The 13,747-nt window shown below is 45.5% G+C and overlaps 1 protein-coding gene across 4 annotated transcripts in view; it reads left to right on the top strand.

Moving 5' to 3' along the window:
• The window catches only part of GAS7 (growth arrest specific 7), a 111,121-nt gene that overhangs the window by 78,131 nt on the left and 19,243 nt on the right, over positions 1-13,747 (top strand). For all 4 annotated transcript variants that reach the window (XM_054083232.1, XM_054083229.1, XM_054083231.1 and 1 more), the window contains 3 exons: positions 3,267-3,356; positions 5,657-5,772; positions 11,461-11,535. In XM_054083232.1, coding sequence (XP_053939207.1) covers positions 3,267-3,356; positions 5,657-5,772; positions 11,461-11,535 — 281 coding nt within the window. The remainder of the gene's footprint in view (positions 1-3,266; positions 3,357-5,656; positions 5,773-11,460; positions 11,536-13,747) is intronic.

The raw sequence follows: 13,747 nt of genomic DNA, 5'->3' as shown, positions 1-13,747 counted from the left end.
CTTACCCAGTATGATAATGTTGAGCCCTAGAAATCTGCCTTGAAAATACTGCTGTCTTCATGGGAAGCACTCACTCCTGTCTCAGTTGAAATAAGTAATCTTGAGCAACACAAAACACCACTGAGCAGTGTGTATCTGCGTGGGACCTCCTAGCTGTTCTCAGCAAGACCATGAGTAAGAGGGTAGGTGGAAGCCAGAATAGCGTCTCCGTTCACCACTGCAGTATTGATGCTCCTGATGTGGAGATGTGAATGGTATCCAGTAAACTTCATGCAGTCTCTTTACCGCTTTTGCCTTCTGCTGCTAACTATTTTTAGCTTGAGCTAAATCCTGAATTCCTGTAGGTTGACAGTCTGCTTGAAGGCAGTGCCTTGTCCTGGATGCCCGTGATGTGTGTTGTACAAGCACACACAGTAGCTGTGTGCAGGGCAGCGTTTTGCACAGGCTGGAGGGGCTCCAGGGAGTGGTGGGACTGCAAGGGATGGAGATGCTGGAGGAGTTGGGAGTTGCTGGGAGGGTTGGAAATGCCATAGAGGCTGGAGGGAGCTGGAAGGGCTGGTGTCCAAGTGACCTGTGGCTGTCTCCCACATTTTAATTGAGTGTGAAATGCAGCATCAAAGCCAGAAATCCTCAAAGCCAGAAGCTGTTTAAACCTTTCCTAACTCCCCATACCTTCACATAGTTGTCTGTAACATTGTGGTTGCTCACAATACTTTGTTTTCCATATCTCCACTGGGAGATGAACTGCAGTGTTACTCACGGGAAGCAACTGGCCTGCTACAATACATGGAGAGCAATTGCACTTGGGTTCAGAGATGATCTCATTTTTTAAAGGCAAAACTACAGTATATTGTGTGATTTGAGAAATGATGTGTTGCTGTGATAGTGTAGAGCCATGCACAGGTGCCAGGGCAGCCCGTGACTGGCAGAGCAGCGGTGTGGGATTTGGTGATCTGTGCAGCGAAGCGGAGCCTTTTCTGTCTGCCCTCATGCACCAGTCTAGCAGTGGTCCAGGTCAGTGCTTCTCAGACATTGTCTGAAAGTAGCAATTTAGCTTAAAGTTTCTAGCTGGTATTTTTTAAGACATTTGGGCTGATCAGTTGTGAAGCTTCCTGGTGGGGATGAGAGGTGTTGATAAGGTGTTGAGGCAGTACACAAAGGCAGCCCTTCGCTCCAGAGCTTTGCAGGGCCCACAAGCAGCTCTGCACGCCCCTGCTGGCACCGTCTGTGTCCAGAGGAGAGGTGCCAGCTCCACTTCTGTGCTTCTATGCTTCCAGATGATGGCATTTACTCACAAGCTTTTAGATCTGGTGATCCCTAAACGGAGAATGGGAGGTAACCTGACCTACCTACCCAAAAAAACCAGGATAAGATGGGCTTGCAGTGCTGTCCTGAGATAACTGAGCTGACAAGGAAGAGGCATGAGAGGAAAACTTTAGCAGAGATAAAAGGGGTTCCTCGTGGATGGGCTGTGTGCTGGAGGCTGTGGTGGTGAAGAGGTCAGCCTGAGATAACGCAGGGACCCACTGCTGCAGCACAGGCGAGCCTGGCTGAGTGTGATTCCCCCAGTGTGCCCCTACCCTGTCCCTTGATGCCACAGGGGTGTGGGGTGCCCAGTGGAGGGGGAGCACCAGCACCTCCATCACATGGCCATCCTGCTCTGAACTGAGCTGATGGTTTATAACTCCTGGAGCGTGGCACTTCAGATGCGGAGCATGAAGGAACTGGAAGAAGGCATTTTCAGCTGCTCCTGTTGTCTGTTGTTGGGACCGTGTGGACAGTGGAGGCTGGCTCTGGCTGGAGACACAGGCTCACCAGTGCACAGCTTCTGCCGGCAAAGTGATGGTAGAGTGAGTGCCCTGGTCTCCAATCTCCTGCAGGTCAAAGCCTGATGGGAGCTGTAAAGAAGCTGGAAGGGAAGATGCGTGTTTTTTAGCTGAGGTGACAGCCAAAGACCGCACAGGTACAGGGCCCTCAGTCTGCTTTGAAGTGGACTTGGCAGGCTCTGAACAGAGTGATTTTTGTGGAGACGAGTGAGGAATGCTCTTGCTCTCCATCTAGGACAGCCACTGAAATTGCAGCATGGGCAGACAGCAGCAGAGCCAACACGGGTTTTGCAGGAACAGCATTGTATCAGCTAAAGGTTTTGTCTGCATTGCTCTAGCTTGGTGGGTTTACCCAGTCAGCGCTTTGCAGTATGTTGTGTCCTTTTTCATCTGACCAAAGGCAGATTCCCTGCGTGTAAGCACTACCTTTACATCTGCCTGTGGAGCTGTGCTAACCCTGCCCATAGCTTTGTTTTTGGATTTCCTGTGAATGTTAACTGATCCAAAACCCCCTTGAACCCATGCAGTGTTATTTATGAGTCTTCCATCCCCAGTTTCTGTTGGTTCTTTGATTAATACCCAAGTACTCTTAGTGTCCAGTGAACTTGCTGGTGCGATGAGAGCGTGTGCTTTAGTGTGCCTGCCTGGAGGAAATTTGAGGCTGGCATTATGTACTAGCAGTGAGCCCTGCCCCTGGCTGATGCTTCCCCTGAAAGGCTTAACTGCATCCAGAGTTATTCTGCAGCACATTTTGCAGTAGCTGCCACACTTTGCTTCCACTGTGCTTTTATCAGGCTACGCTTCCTACTGCGATAACTTAATGAGCACTTGTACTATTTTATGCCTTTGTTTAACGTGTGATGAGTCCTGTCCCATAAATGGCTGTGGGTTTTGCACACTGCGGCTAGGCTGACTTTAGAAGCCTCTGTTCCTTTTTTGCAGGGAGAATGACTTTCATCTGCAAAGGTCTTTGGGATAGGTTGAAGGGCTCTGCACCAAAAAAATAACCCCTTTTGTTGTAATCCTGTAAGAGACTAACATAGCCAAGGTGTTCAGATGAGATAGGTCAATTGTTCCTTTAGTGCTCTCCACTGCCCACAGTATTTCTTGTGTTCAGGGCTGCTCAGAGTGTTTGACGTCAGGACTTTTACCCCAGTTTGGTAGGGATCTAGGAGAACTCCCTGTATGGTGCTTTCCAAATTAAGGAGGTTTTCCTCATGTGAAACTGGTAGTTTATTTTCCAACACTGCTGCTTGCTCAGAGGAGCTTCCTGGGAATACTTAGCTGCTGTTTCCATGCAACAACCGATTTTTCTTCACTGACATGCTTTCACTGTGGATTTTCTGGTTGGAAGCACGAGTATATAGCCTTTCATTTGCATATTTCTCATCAACAGCTAAACTTCATTACTTTCTAACTCTCTTTTGCTTGTTTTTACAGATAAACTGTGTGACTTTCCCCCACCCTGACGTAATGCCAGAGCAGCAGTTGCTGAAACCTTCGGAGTGGAGCTACTGTGATTATTTCTGGGTAAGTAGGCAGCCAGCCACATGCCATATTGCAGCTCTTGAGCTTCAAACAAAAAGTGGAACAAACAGCTTGATTTGATGTACAAGGTAAAGGAGAATTTGCGCTGAAATGCAGTGTGTTGGGGCAGCCCAAGGGAGACTGAGGGCTTCGGTCAAGATCAAGTGGAAACCATCTAAGTGGTCTGAGTGTCCAGAAAGGCAGGGTGAGCTGTCAGGAGATGGTTTTAGTCATGAAATGGGGAGAATGTAGGACAAACTACCCAGTACCTCAGCTAAAAGGGCTGTGCAGCAGGAGAGGGCATAGCAAGGCTGACAGGGAATGTTATTTCAGTGGTGCTCAGAATATAAGAGCTAGGGATGCACAGGGAAGCTGGGGTATCGCGTTGAAAGCAAGTAGGTAGAGACGTGGTGTTAAATTGTAAAACTCCCTCCCCTGGGAGGTTCAGATTGGATATCAGAAAAAAAAATCTGCACTGAAAGGGTTTTCAGGCACTGGAACAGCTGCCCAGGGAGGTACTTTAGTCCCCACTCCTGGAGGGATTTAAAAGACGGGTGGATGAGGTGCTCAGAGACCTAGTTTAGTAGCGGACAGGTATAGTTGGACTCTGTGATCTCTTAGGGCTTTTCCAACCAAACAATTCTATGATTCTGTCGTCCAGATGATAAATGACGTCTTTAAAGGATGAATTTTGTGAAGGATGAGCCCATTTGCAGCTCTTAAGTTGTGCAGTTTTAATGCAGCTGTCAGCAGGGGACTCTCCAGTGGCAGTTTCTGTGTGTGCCCCCTTCTGCTTAGTTCTGCTTCCAGCATCCTGCGTCAGATTAAAACAATACAGTAGTCATTCAAGTGTGGAGCTGGTAGAAATCTTCCCCTGGTAAACTGTTTCTTTGCAGGGCGCGTCAACAATGAAGACTTATGAATTTCACATGTGGTTTCAGTTATCAATTAGTAAAGTGTTTCCATTTTCTTAACAAAAGGAGAGTTTCACTTGCAGAAAAGCGTAGCTGTTAGAGGCACAGCTTCTCTCGGGTGTGCTCAGCGTTGGGAGGACTAATGGCAAGAACTTGGTAAAATAGACTGACATCGTTGCAATTGGTCACGTTAAACAAGCGATCGGAGTTTCTTCCAGTCTTCTGATCTCAATATGCAATAAATCAGAAATGGTGCATAGGCTTATCTTTTGTTTGTGTCTTACAGATGTTTCTGCCCTGTTTGGTTGTTTTCATTTTGATTCGGCCACTGCTTGGCTTCTTGGGTTTGATCCCATTTCGCTGTCAGTGAAACTCTACTTAAAGCTGCTTTTGGTCTGCAAAATTTTAATCTCCCACAGCTCTGCTCCCAGGACTTTCCTCTTTTGCAGCCCTATAAATGGTCTGCCTGTGACTCCCCTCCTTCTTCAACCAGCTCTGCTCCTCTGTTGTCTCAGGCTGGCGCTGCTCAGCTGCCAGGTGCCTGCCAGGGCTTCCTACACCTCTCCTGCTTGGATTAATGTGGTGTTTTTCTCTGTCCCAGGTTATTGGAGCAAAACCTGTAGTCCTTACAGACCATTTGTTTTACGGACCTGAAGTCCTGGGGCTGTTTGTTGGAAGAGAGTGGGAAATGACATTCTGAAATAGGGAAAAGCAGAGAAAGGAGAGAGAGAGAGAGGAAAGACTCAGAGAGAAGATTTTTTTGGCAAACCTGAAGTCAGGGGCGCATGGAGTGAAAAGACAGTGTAGGAAATACGGGGATGTATGGCAATAATCTAGTGACCAAGTTGCTGTTCTACCCTGCTTCACAGCAGGTCTATGTAGACTCGCTATATTTTCTGAGTGCCAAACTTTACAGTCTGTTAAAGATCATTCAGGGCTGCGTTACCCCTGGAAGGAGCAGCAGTTTCCTCCCCGCTTCTCAAACAGTTCCTTATGGAGGCTCCAGGATTCCTTCTCTTTGCAGGGCTGAGCTGTCAAGGCTCCTGCTTGCTGGAGCCAGCCCAGGGGTGATTTGAGGTATGAAAGGCCATGGCAGAAGGGAAGGCTGCGGCTTTGGCCCCAACATAGTCTTCTGCTAGCTAAAGATAACTGTAAGACTGCTATTTTTTTTAAATTAAAGAAAAGGAATAAGACGAGGGAAGAGGAAAGTGTTAGGCGATTCCTCTGAGAGGGGCTGAGGTGCTGCAGTCATCCGTTGTTATCAGAGGAGAGCTCTTCAGACACCGCTGCTGCCTGTTGCTCAGCCTGCTTGGGCTGGTGCCCCTGGGAGCAGCGTGGCTGTGGGTTTGCTCCCCGTATCTTTTTGTTGAACTTCCTTTTTCCTTCCAGGCTGATAAGAAGGATTCGCAAGGGAACAATACAGTGTCGGGATTTGAAATTCTTCTTCAAAAGCAACTTAAAGGGAAACAGATGCAGAAGGAAATGGCAGAGTTCATTCGAGAAAGGTAAGGAGCACTTTGGTGTCAAATTTACTATTTATGGCAGTATTTTTTCTTTCCTGATTTAGATATGCTTTTAGTACATTAACAATGTAGCAAAACCTGCATAAAATATATTCTAGCAATTCTTAAAGAACTTCTAATGTTTCTTTAAAGCCCATCCACACTCTCCAGTCTTCCCAGCTCTCCCTCATCTCTCCTGCTGTGCCTGTCTTAGTCGTATTGCATACAGGTTGCCTGTTCGGATAGGGGGAACCAAGGGAGTTTTAAGCTGCAAGTTCGAGGAAAAAACATGGACATGGAAAAAGCAGAGTAGAGATGATATTTAGAAAGGAAATACTTTGTCTGAAAAATAGAGAAGTAATTTGTTGACTTGCAGCCTAGGCAGTTTCATAAGGGAAGGTGTAAAAAGGCACCACTCAGGACTTAAGCTGGTTATGGAGCTAAATCACACATACAGATATTTGGAGTGATCTCCAAGTCATGAAGGCAAATGTCACTAGCAGAAAATGCTGTTAATAGTCTGTTGCTCTGCTGACATGGGGAGCGCACTGAGCACCAAACAAGCAGTTGATAGGTGTTCAGTTTGACAATGTACAGGAGATGATGTGACATCACTACTCATAAGCGGTGTCACTGTTGTTGAAATGGCTTGTCATCTGTCCAAGCCAGTGTAAATCATCTTGAGGATGACTCAAAACTTGAGAACATCCCATAGGGAACAAGCGATGTTTACCCTTGGAAGGAAAGCAGAGCATACTGATGGCTGTTCTCTCCTGGGGGCAATTGAACCAGTTGAAAGAGATGCTGTCCTCTGTTACTGCCTCTGTGTTGGTGTTTGCTGCTGAGTTGGTTTCTCTTTCCTGCTCTGTTGCTGTGGACACAGCATGGCTATGCTGATAAAAATCAACAGTGGCAATGAATGGGGCAACAAACAGGGACCCCAGGTTGGTGTTTGGATGGCAGTTTGATTGAGTGGAACTTGTGGATAGTTGATTCCATTTGTGGATTCCCTCTCCTCTTTTTTTTTTTTTTTAGTATTAGGGATATAGAAAGTATGGCACAGGCAATAAAGATGATCCAATATAGGAAGTGCAGAGTGCCCAGCATCCATGTGTCGTTCCTAATGCCTTTGATGTAAGACAGTGGGAGAGACAGTTGCCTCAATGATCCATAAAAATGTGTGAGCAGAGGATGCAGGTAGAAGAAAGGACCAGCTGTCGAAAGAAGAATACAGCTGAGAAATAGTCTTGCTAAGCTAGAAGATGAGGAGAAAGCGCTCAGAATTATCATAGCCATGGCCAGGGAAAAAAAGAAGGAAAGCCTCTCCAAAGAAAATAATATACAGTGAAATTTGACAGAAACAAAAGAAAGCAGCATTCAAGAGGGAGGGAGAGTTGATATGAAATGAGAGAGCAGCTCTGACACTGAGAAGAGGCATGTTTGTGTTGTCAGTATTGGAATAAGTAAATGTAGAATAGAAGAAAAATCGATAAAAGATTCACTGTGCTGGAAACAAAGATTTGGAATTGTGTGTGAAGAGGATCTAGATGGGAGTTATAAGAAGATGGATTTATTTTTCTTCTGTTTGAAACGAAAGATTCAGAATTGTTTTAACTGGAAAACGAGGAGGATGGTGTTGAGCTGGAGAGGTTCCTCATGGAAAAGAGAGTTCAGGCCATCAGGGGAACCTTTACATTCCCAGCTAAGAGGGAAAAAGTACTGATGAGACTTTCTTGATGACCGTCAGGTGGCTCAGGAAATACAAGACCATGTTTAACTAGGGGTTTTCATGTCTAGAAAAATGAAATAGAAGGCTCACAACCAGCCTTCTGCAGGTAAGGATCAGGCAGCTAATAAAAATACCTTTACATAGGAAGCTGGGATAAGACATTAACCTGATTTCTCCATCAAAGAACCAACAACTAACTGAAATGTAATAGGTGCTTTTAGAGGAGCTACTTGTAAATAGCAAACTTGGTCTGAGCAATTATGTGTTCATTCAGTTCTTGTTGATAAAGTTAGCGTTATAATACAGCTTTGAATTTTAATAAGACAGACCTCAAGAAAGAGACGAAAATAATGAGTGAATTGCCTGAACTAAAAGATGAAGGATGTGGGTGTGAAAGAAGGAAAGAATTACTTTAAGTCAAAAGTGACAATATGGTCCAGCATTTGCATTCAAGTAAGCACTCCAAAAAAGAAATTCTGCAGACTGCCCTGAGTAGCATCAGTCTCTAAGTGTAAGAAGTAGTGCTTCTATTAGCAAAGGAACACTGTCTTAGGTTTTTGGCCACTCACTTTTTAATTGAACTGGGCTATGTTTAGAAAATTTGGAATAAATAGCACTTTATTTAGCTACAGGAAAAGAAACACAAGCAGGAGAATGGTTGTAGTGAGTCTGATGCAGGTCCGCCTAACCCACTGACTTTAATGGGACGATGGCAGTACTGAGTGCGTTAGAGGAAAAGAGTGTGAGAGCCCCTGTCCTTCCAGCTTCCAATAACCAGAAGTTTGGGGATTTCCAGAGCCAGAGTTTGTTGGAGTTTTTCAGCTTAGAGAAGAGAAGGCTCCAGGGAGACTGTATAGCAGCCTTCCAGTACTGAAAGGGGCTCCACAAAAGGTAGGGAGGGGGCTCCTTATTGCGGAGTGCAGGAGTGGAGCAAGGGGGAACAGTTTTCAGCTGAAAGAGGGGAGAATGAGATGAGATCTTGGGAAGAAATGTTCTCCTGTGAGGGTGGGGAGGCCCTGACCAAGTTGCCCAGAGCAGTGGTGGCTGCCCCATCCCTGGAGGGGTTCAAGGCCAGGTTGGACGGGGCTCTGAGCCCCTGATCCAGTGGGAGGTGTCCCTGCCCATGGCAGGGGATGGGACTGGATGGGCTTTGAGGTCACTTCCAATGTAAACCATTCTAGGATTCTGTGTCCAGCAGGTACTTGTTTATCTGACCCTTTTGAATCTTTTTGTGGTTTTGACCACTGCAACAATTCGTAGCAGATTTCTATAATTTATGCACTACAGAAAAAATAATTAATGCTTCTAAAATGTGATAATTTCATTGTTGCCTCCTGATCCGGAGAAATAGCACAAAAAGAAATAGTGTAAAAAATCACTGTCGTCACGCAGTGACAGTTTTGTAGATGTCTGTCGGATATCTTCTATCACCTTTTCTTCATGTTGCCGGTCTTGTCTTAATCTATTTGGTTCTTCTGGCATGGTAGTCACATCAGATCAGCCTTGCCTCCCTTTGTAGCTCTCTAGTTCATCCATTGTAACATGGTGTGACTGAAACGATTGGAGTGTGGGCACACGAAGTACTTGATTTTTTTTTTAAAAAGAAAATGTATAAGAAAGCAGGGAATAAACATCCGAAGAGCAACTAGAACTAATAAAGTCAAGACAGTGTGAGTCAAAATGCACATATGATCTGTAACACTTTAAACACTTTGGGGTACGGAGGGAGTAGAATTCTGAAAGGTTTCAAACAGGTTAGTGAAAACAGGAAATTTAAGGGGGTTTGTGGTGTGAAGCCAGAGAAACTGTGAAACACCTGTGGGGGTTTCTGGAGGAAGACTCACACAGCTCAGGAACTGTAGAATCATAAAATGGTTTGGGTTGGAAGGGACCTTAAGGATCATCCAGTTCCACCCCCTGCCGTGGGCAGGGACACCTCCCACTGGATCGGATTGCTCCAAGACCCATCCAACTTGGCCTTGGACACCTCCAGGCATGGGGCAGCCACAGCTTCCCTGGGCACTACTACTTCAGAGGCCCTCTTTACCGGTGTGTTGGTGTTTCACAGTCACCACAGTCCAGACTTTGCAAGGTGTTTGTATGGGCCAGGACCAGGAGGCATATTTTTTCCCTTTTAGAGGTATATCTTCATCTTGGTTTTTTAGCCAGTTTTGAGGTGTCCAAGGTGTTTTGGCCACAGATGATGACAGGATGCTGGACTGGGATGGAACACTTTATATCTTACAATTGAGGCTGTTAAGCAATAACCAATTCACCTTTTTATTGTTATTTTTTGTTGTTATTCCTGCTTCCCAAGGCACTCTGCCCTACCCACAGTGCCATCCACCTGCAGTACAAGTAACACTTTAAATCCCAGAGCCTCAGTCAAAGCTGAGGCTCATGAGGACCACTTCCATTGAAGCCAGTGGCTTTGCATTTAGGGTGCCACTTAGGCAGTGATGGCACTTTGTGTCTTACATGTGATTGTGAAAATTGTGAGGTTTCCTTTTGTCTTGTTCAATACTTCCCCAGCTGCAGCAGTATCAAAGAAGAACTTCACAGGGTTTTCAGTTCATAGTTCATAGAAGCATTTTCATAGTGAGACCCTAACCTTTGGTGCTGGCCAGCTGTATTTGTTGGTCTTGCTACAGCAGGTGTGGGGAGATGGCTGGTGTTTTTCTCACAGAAGGGAGGAAAGGACTCCACGTGCTGGGTGAGGTTTGTGGTTGTACTGTGCCACACCTAACTGGGTATCACCTTGGGCCTCAGCCTCCTGCATCCCACAGAGTGGCATCCAGTTCATACTTTCAGCAGCCCAGAATATTGGAGCCCTCTTAGCTGGCTCAAGGGACCCCTTTTGTCTTGAAAGTCCATGCATAACAGTGCATGCTCAACTAGCTACTGCAAATGGGTGTGCCGAAAATACGCCACCTTCTGTCTTCTCACTGGAAGGAGACGGATTTCAGATCAAGTTTTTCCCCTGCTTATATGTAGTTAGCACAGAATCAGGAGTTGCTCCACCCAGGTGCCACTCATCTCTCTCTTGGAGACGCTCTAGGAAGCGAGCTGGTTTGGAAACCAGCAAACAGCCAGTTGTTTGCCTTAGATGGGATCATCTGTACCTTGCAAATGTTTCACTAGGAGAAGAACTTGGAGGAGACTGAGATGGATTTCAGGAGTGATGCATGTCACTTCAGAACCAGCAGCTGCTGCTTCCTTCTTGCTGCGCAATCAGCATTTACCGTTGTCCCCTTCACTTAACAGCTACTCTTGTTCTTCTCTGCAGCCATTCCCATTGTGGTTGTGTGCCAACAGCTTCCTTCTTCTGCACCCCAACGCTGGCAAGCTCAGCTCCTGTTCTTGGTGTGGTGCTGCTGAGTGAATGGAGAGAAGCGCAGGGCAGTGGGTGTGATGGGTGAAGGGCAGGGGCTGCACCTCCACGTGTCAGTGACAGAAGCCCCTGCCACAGCTTTGTTGTCTGTAACAGGGAGCAGGAAGCATTCGGTGTCCCTAGGAAAGGTGCAGTCCAGCACCCCAAACCTCATTTGGATTTCTCCTTTATCGCTGTATTCCTTCACTTTAAGGATGTGCGACCTCACGTTTAGCAGCAGACTGAAACACATGCTTCTCGAGCGAGCCCAGTTTTGCAGGCAGTCTGCGTTGCACAGTAGAAACACTTTGTCCTTGTTATTTGCTCTCCAGAACTGTAGCTTTTCCTTCTAAATTTATCACACATGCTGTCCTGTATATATCCCTGCTCTTGCCATTGCATTTTTAGCATATGGAGGGGAGAGATGGATTCTGAAACTGGTGCTGGCAAACCCAGGAGACTGAAAGGAAAATTCCTGTGGCGAGATCTGTTAAAATGCAGAGATTGTCTTTAAATTATGTATGTGGGTTTCTGCCTTAAAGCTTACTTACTGCTGTCTTTTTATTTTCTCTCTTTTTCTCTGTGAGGGTAGGATAAAGATTGAGGAGGAATATGCTAAGAACCTGTCCAAACTGTCTCAGAATTCCTTGGCTGCTCAGGAAGAAGGGTAAGTGTGTCTCTGACTTTTGCAAAAGGCAAGAATTTTAACATAAAAGGTATTCCTCCCACACAGGTACATGCATTTTTCCTGAGCTCTCCCATTCAGTAGGTTTATTTAGCTTGGCATCCTGGGTGTGTTGAGGAAGACAGAATTGCTTTGGAATATTTTGCTTTTGAAGATGTTCATGGTGAGTTCTCCAGAGTATCTGAATAAAATCTTGCATTTCCAATAACATGTTTATGCTCCCCTTGTTCTAGCCAGCACTAGTTCCTTTACGGATTAGCATGTATAAGTGCTAATATATTTTTAATATGGAACAATATATGGAGTATTTATACTGCTGATAGTAGATCCATAAGGTCAGGCTGGTAGAATTGGAGCAGCACAGACAGAGGGCAGAAGAAATCTCTTCCTGTCTTGGGTTTGGCCCTTCAAGAAAAGCAGCTGGTCGTCCCTTCTTTGTAGCGTGTTCACGCTCTGGAAATTATTAAGAAGCTATTAGGCAATGCACTTCAGACTAGGTTGCAGTTCCTGAGTAATAATGAAAAGACACCACTCCTGAAGGATTAGGAGTTGTTAGCTCTTTCTGTTCCAAGACAAACTCTCTTAAGCACTGAAAGCCAATTTGGAAAGGACTGTCCTCACCCCAGTTCTGACACAGTGCGTTTCTGCTGGCGTAAAGCTCCGTGAGGTGTTTGCTCAGCTTACAGGAGGCATGGACAGAAATTGCAAGAGGCGTGCTGGGCTGTCACTTCTCTAAGCACCTGCATTGACAATGGTTTCTGTTCTTCTTTCACCTTTAGGAGTGGGTGTTGACCTGCTCCTTTCAAAGCTAAAACTGCTTTCTTCCACATCCTCTTCCCACTTTCTACCCCCAACAGGAGAGGAGGGAACACCAGAAAGAAGTAAGGGGAAGAAAACTAGGAGAGAGTAGATAAAAAGAAAGTGAATGAAGACCGAAGCATAAAAAACATTGAAGGAGGGAACCAAAGGGGACACAGAGCAGAGTGTAGGGAGCTAGGAACAGTGCCCAGTGATGCTGTGTCTTGAGAGGTGGCAGTATGAGGGCATGGAAGGTGCTGTGGTGGCCAAATTGGCTAGGACCGGAGGAGACTAGTGAAAGGATCTACCACTGCTTTTCCAGCTTTGCTGTCCAGTGGTTTATGGAAGTGGCACAAAGTACGGGCTGTCTCTCCAGGGTCTTCTGCCCTCCTTTGGTGGTAAGAAGCCCCACCATCATGTATGTGAATGGGACATGAGGGTGACAAGATGGGATGATTTGTGGTACCTGGATGGTTCTGTCCAAGTCCCTGTGAGTACAGTGCTGCTGTATGTACGCAGAAGGAGATAGAATCCATGGTTGTTATTGTGGTTGGATAAGAGATGCAGAAGATGCTCAGCAGGCTGAAATGCCTTCTTTACTTAAATAGATCAGATAAAATAGTACTAGTGAGAACTTGAACCTCAGGATGGAACTAGGGAAGGAGGAGAGTTGGGAGCACTTGTGTAGGTGAAACAATCTTAGGTTCTTTAGCTGTGATGTAGACCAAACTTGAGGACTCAGATTGTTGGTGCAACGTCAGAGATTACAGATCATTACTGTGAAATTGCAGATGACAGGCAATTTTTCAGGCTATGGACAAATATGACTATCTTTGAAAAGGAGGTGGGAGAGAGAGAGAGAGAGAGAAGGAGCCAGGAAATTTTAGATCAGTCAGCTTTATATAACCTGTACAAAGTGGTCGAATAAACCATCAAGCTTTCTAGAAGCACTCACCGGAAAACTAAGGTGATGAGCAATTATTGTGGATGCATATGGAACAAACAATGTCAAAGCAACCTAAATGCCTTCCATGATGGAACAACAGAAGTCATCATAGCTCTTAATTTAGTATAGCTTTTTGCAGTGGGAGGCTCTTGTAGGGAGGCAAGAGAAATGTGGCCTAAATAAAGCCTAAGGTGCAAACTAGGTAAGAAACCATACCTTCTACTTACAAAAAGTGAAGTGCTGAAAGTAGCGGTGGAGTGGGATCCCATAATATTCATCCCAAGTCTAGATTTTTTCCCAATGTTTTTGTAATGACTTATGATAGAATAAATAATAGATTTATTGTAATCAGAGATGAGACAGGGCTAGGAAGGACGGTGTCTACAATTTAAAGAAAAGGTTGCAATTCAGAGTTATTTTGTTAAACTGGGGAGGTGAACTGAAAAAAAA

The sequence above is a fragment of the Cuculus canorus genome, chromosome 18 (genome assembly GCF_017976375.1).
Source record: "Cuculus canorus isolate bCucCan1 chromosome 18, bCucCan1.pri, whole genome shotgun sequence".
NCBI lineage: Eukaryota > Metazoa > Chordata > Aves > Cuculiformes > Cuculidae > Cuculus > Cuculus canorus.
The sequence above is the reverse complement of the archived record's forward strand: the minus strand, read 5'-3'. Positions and strand labels throughout refer to the sequence as shown.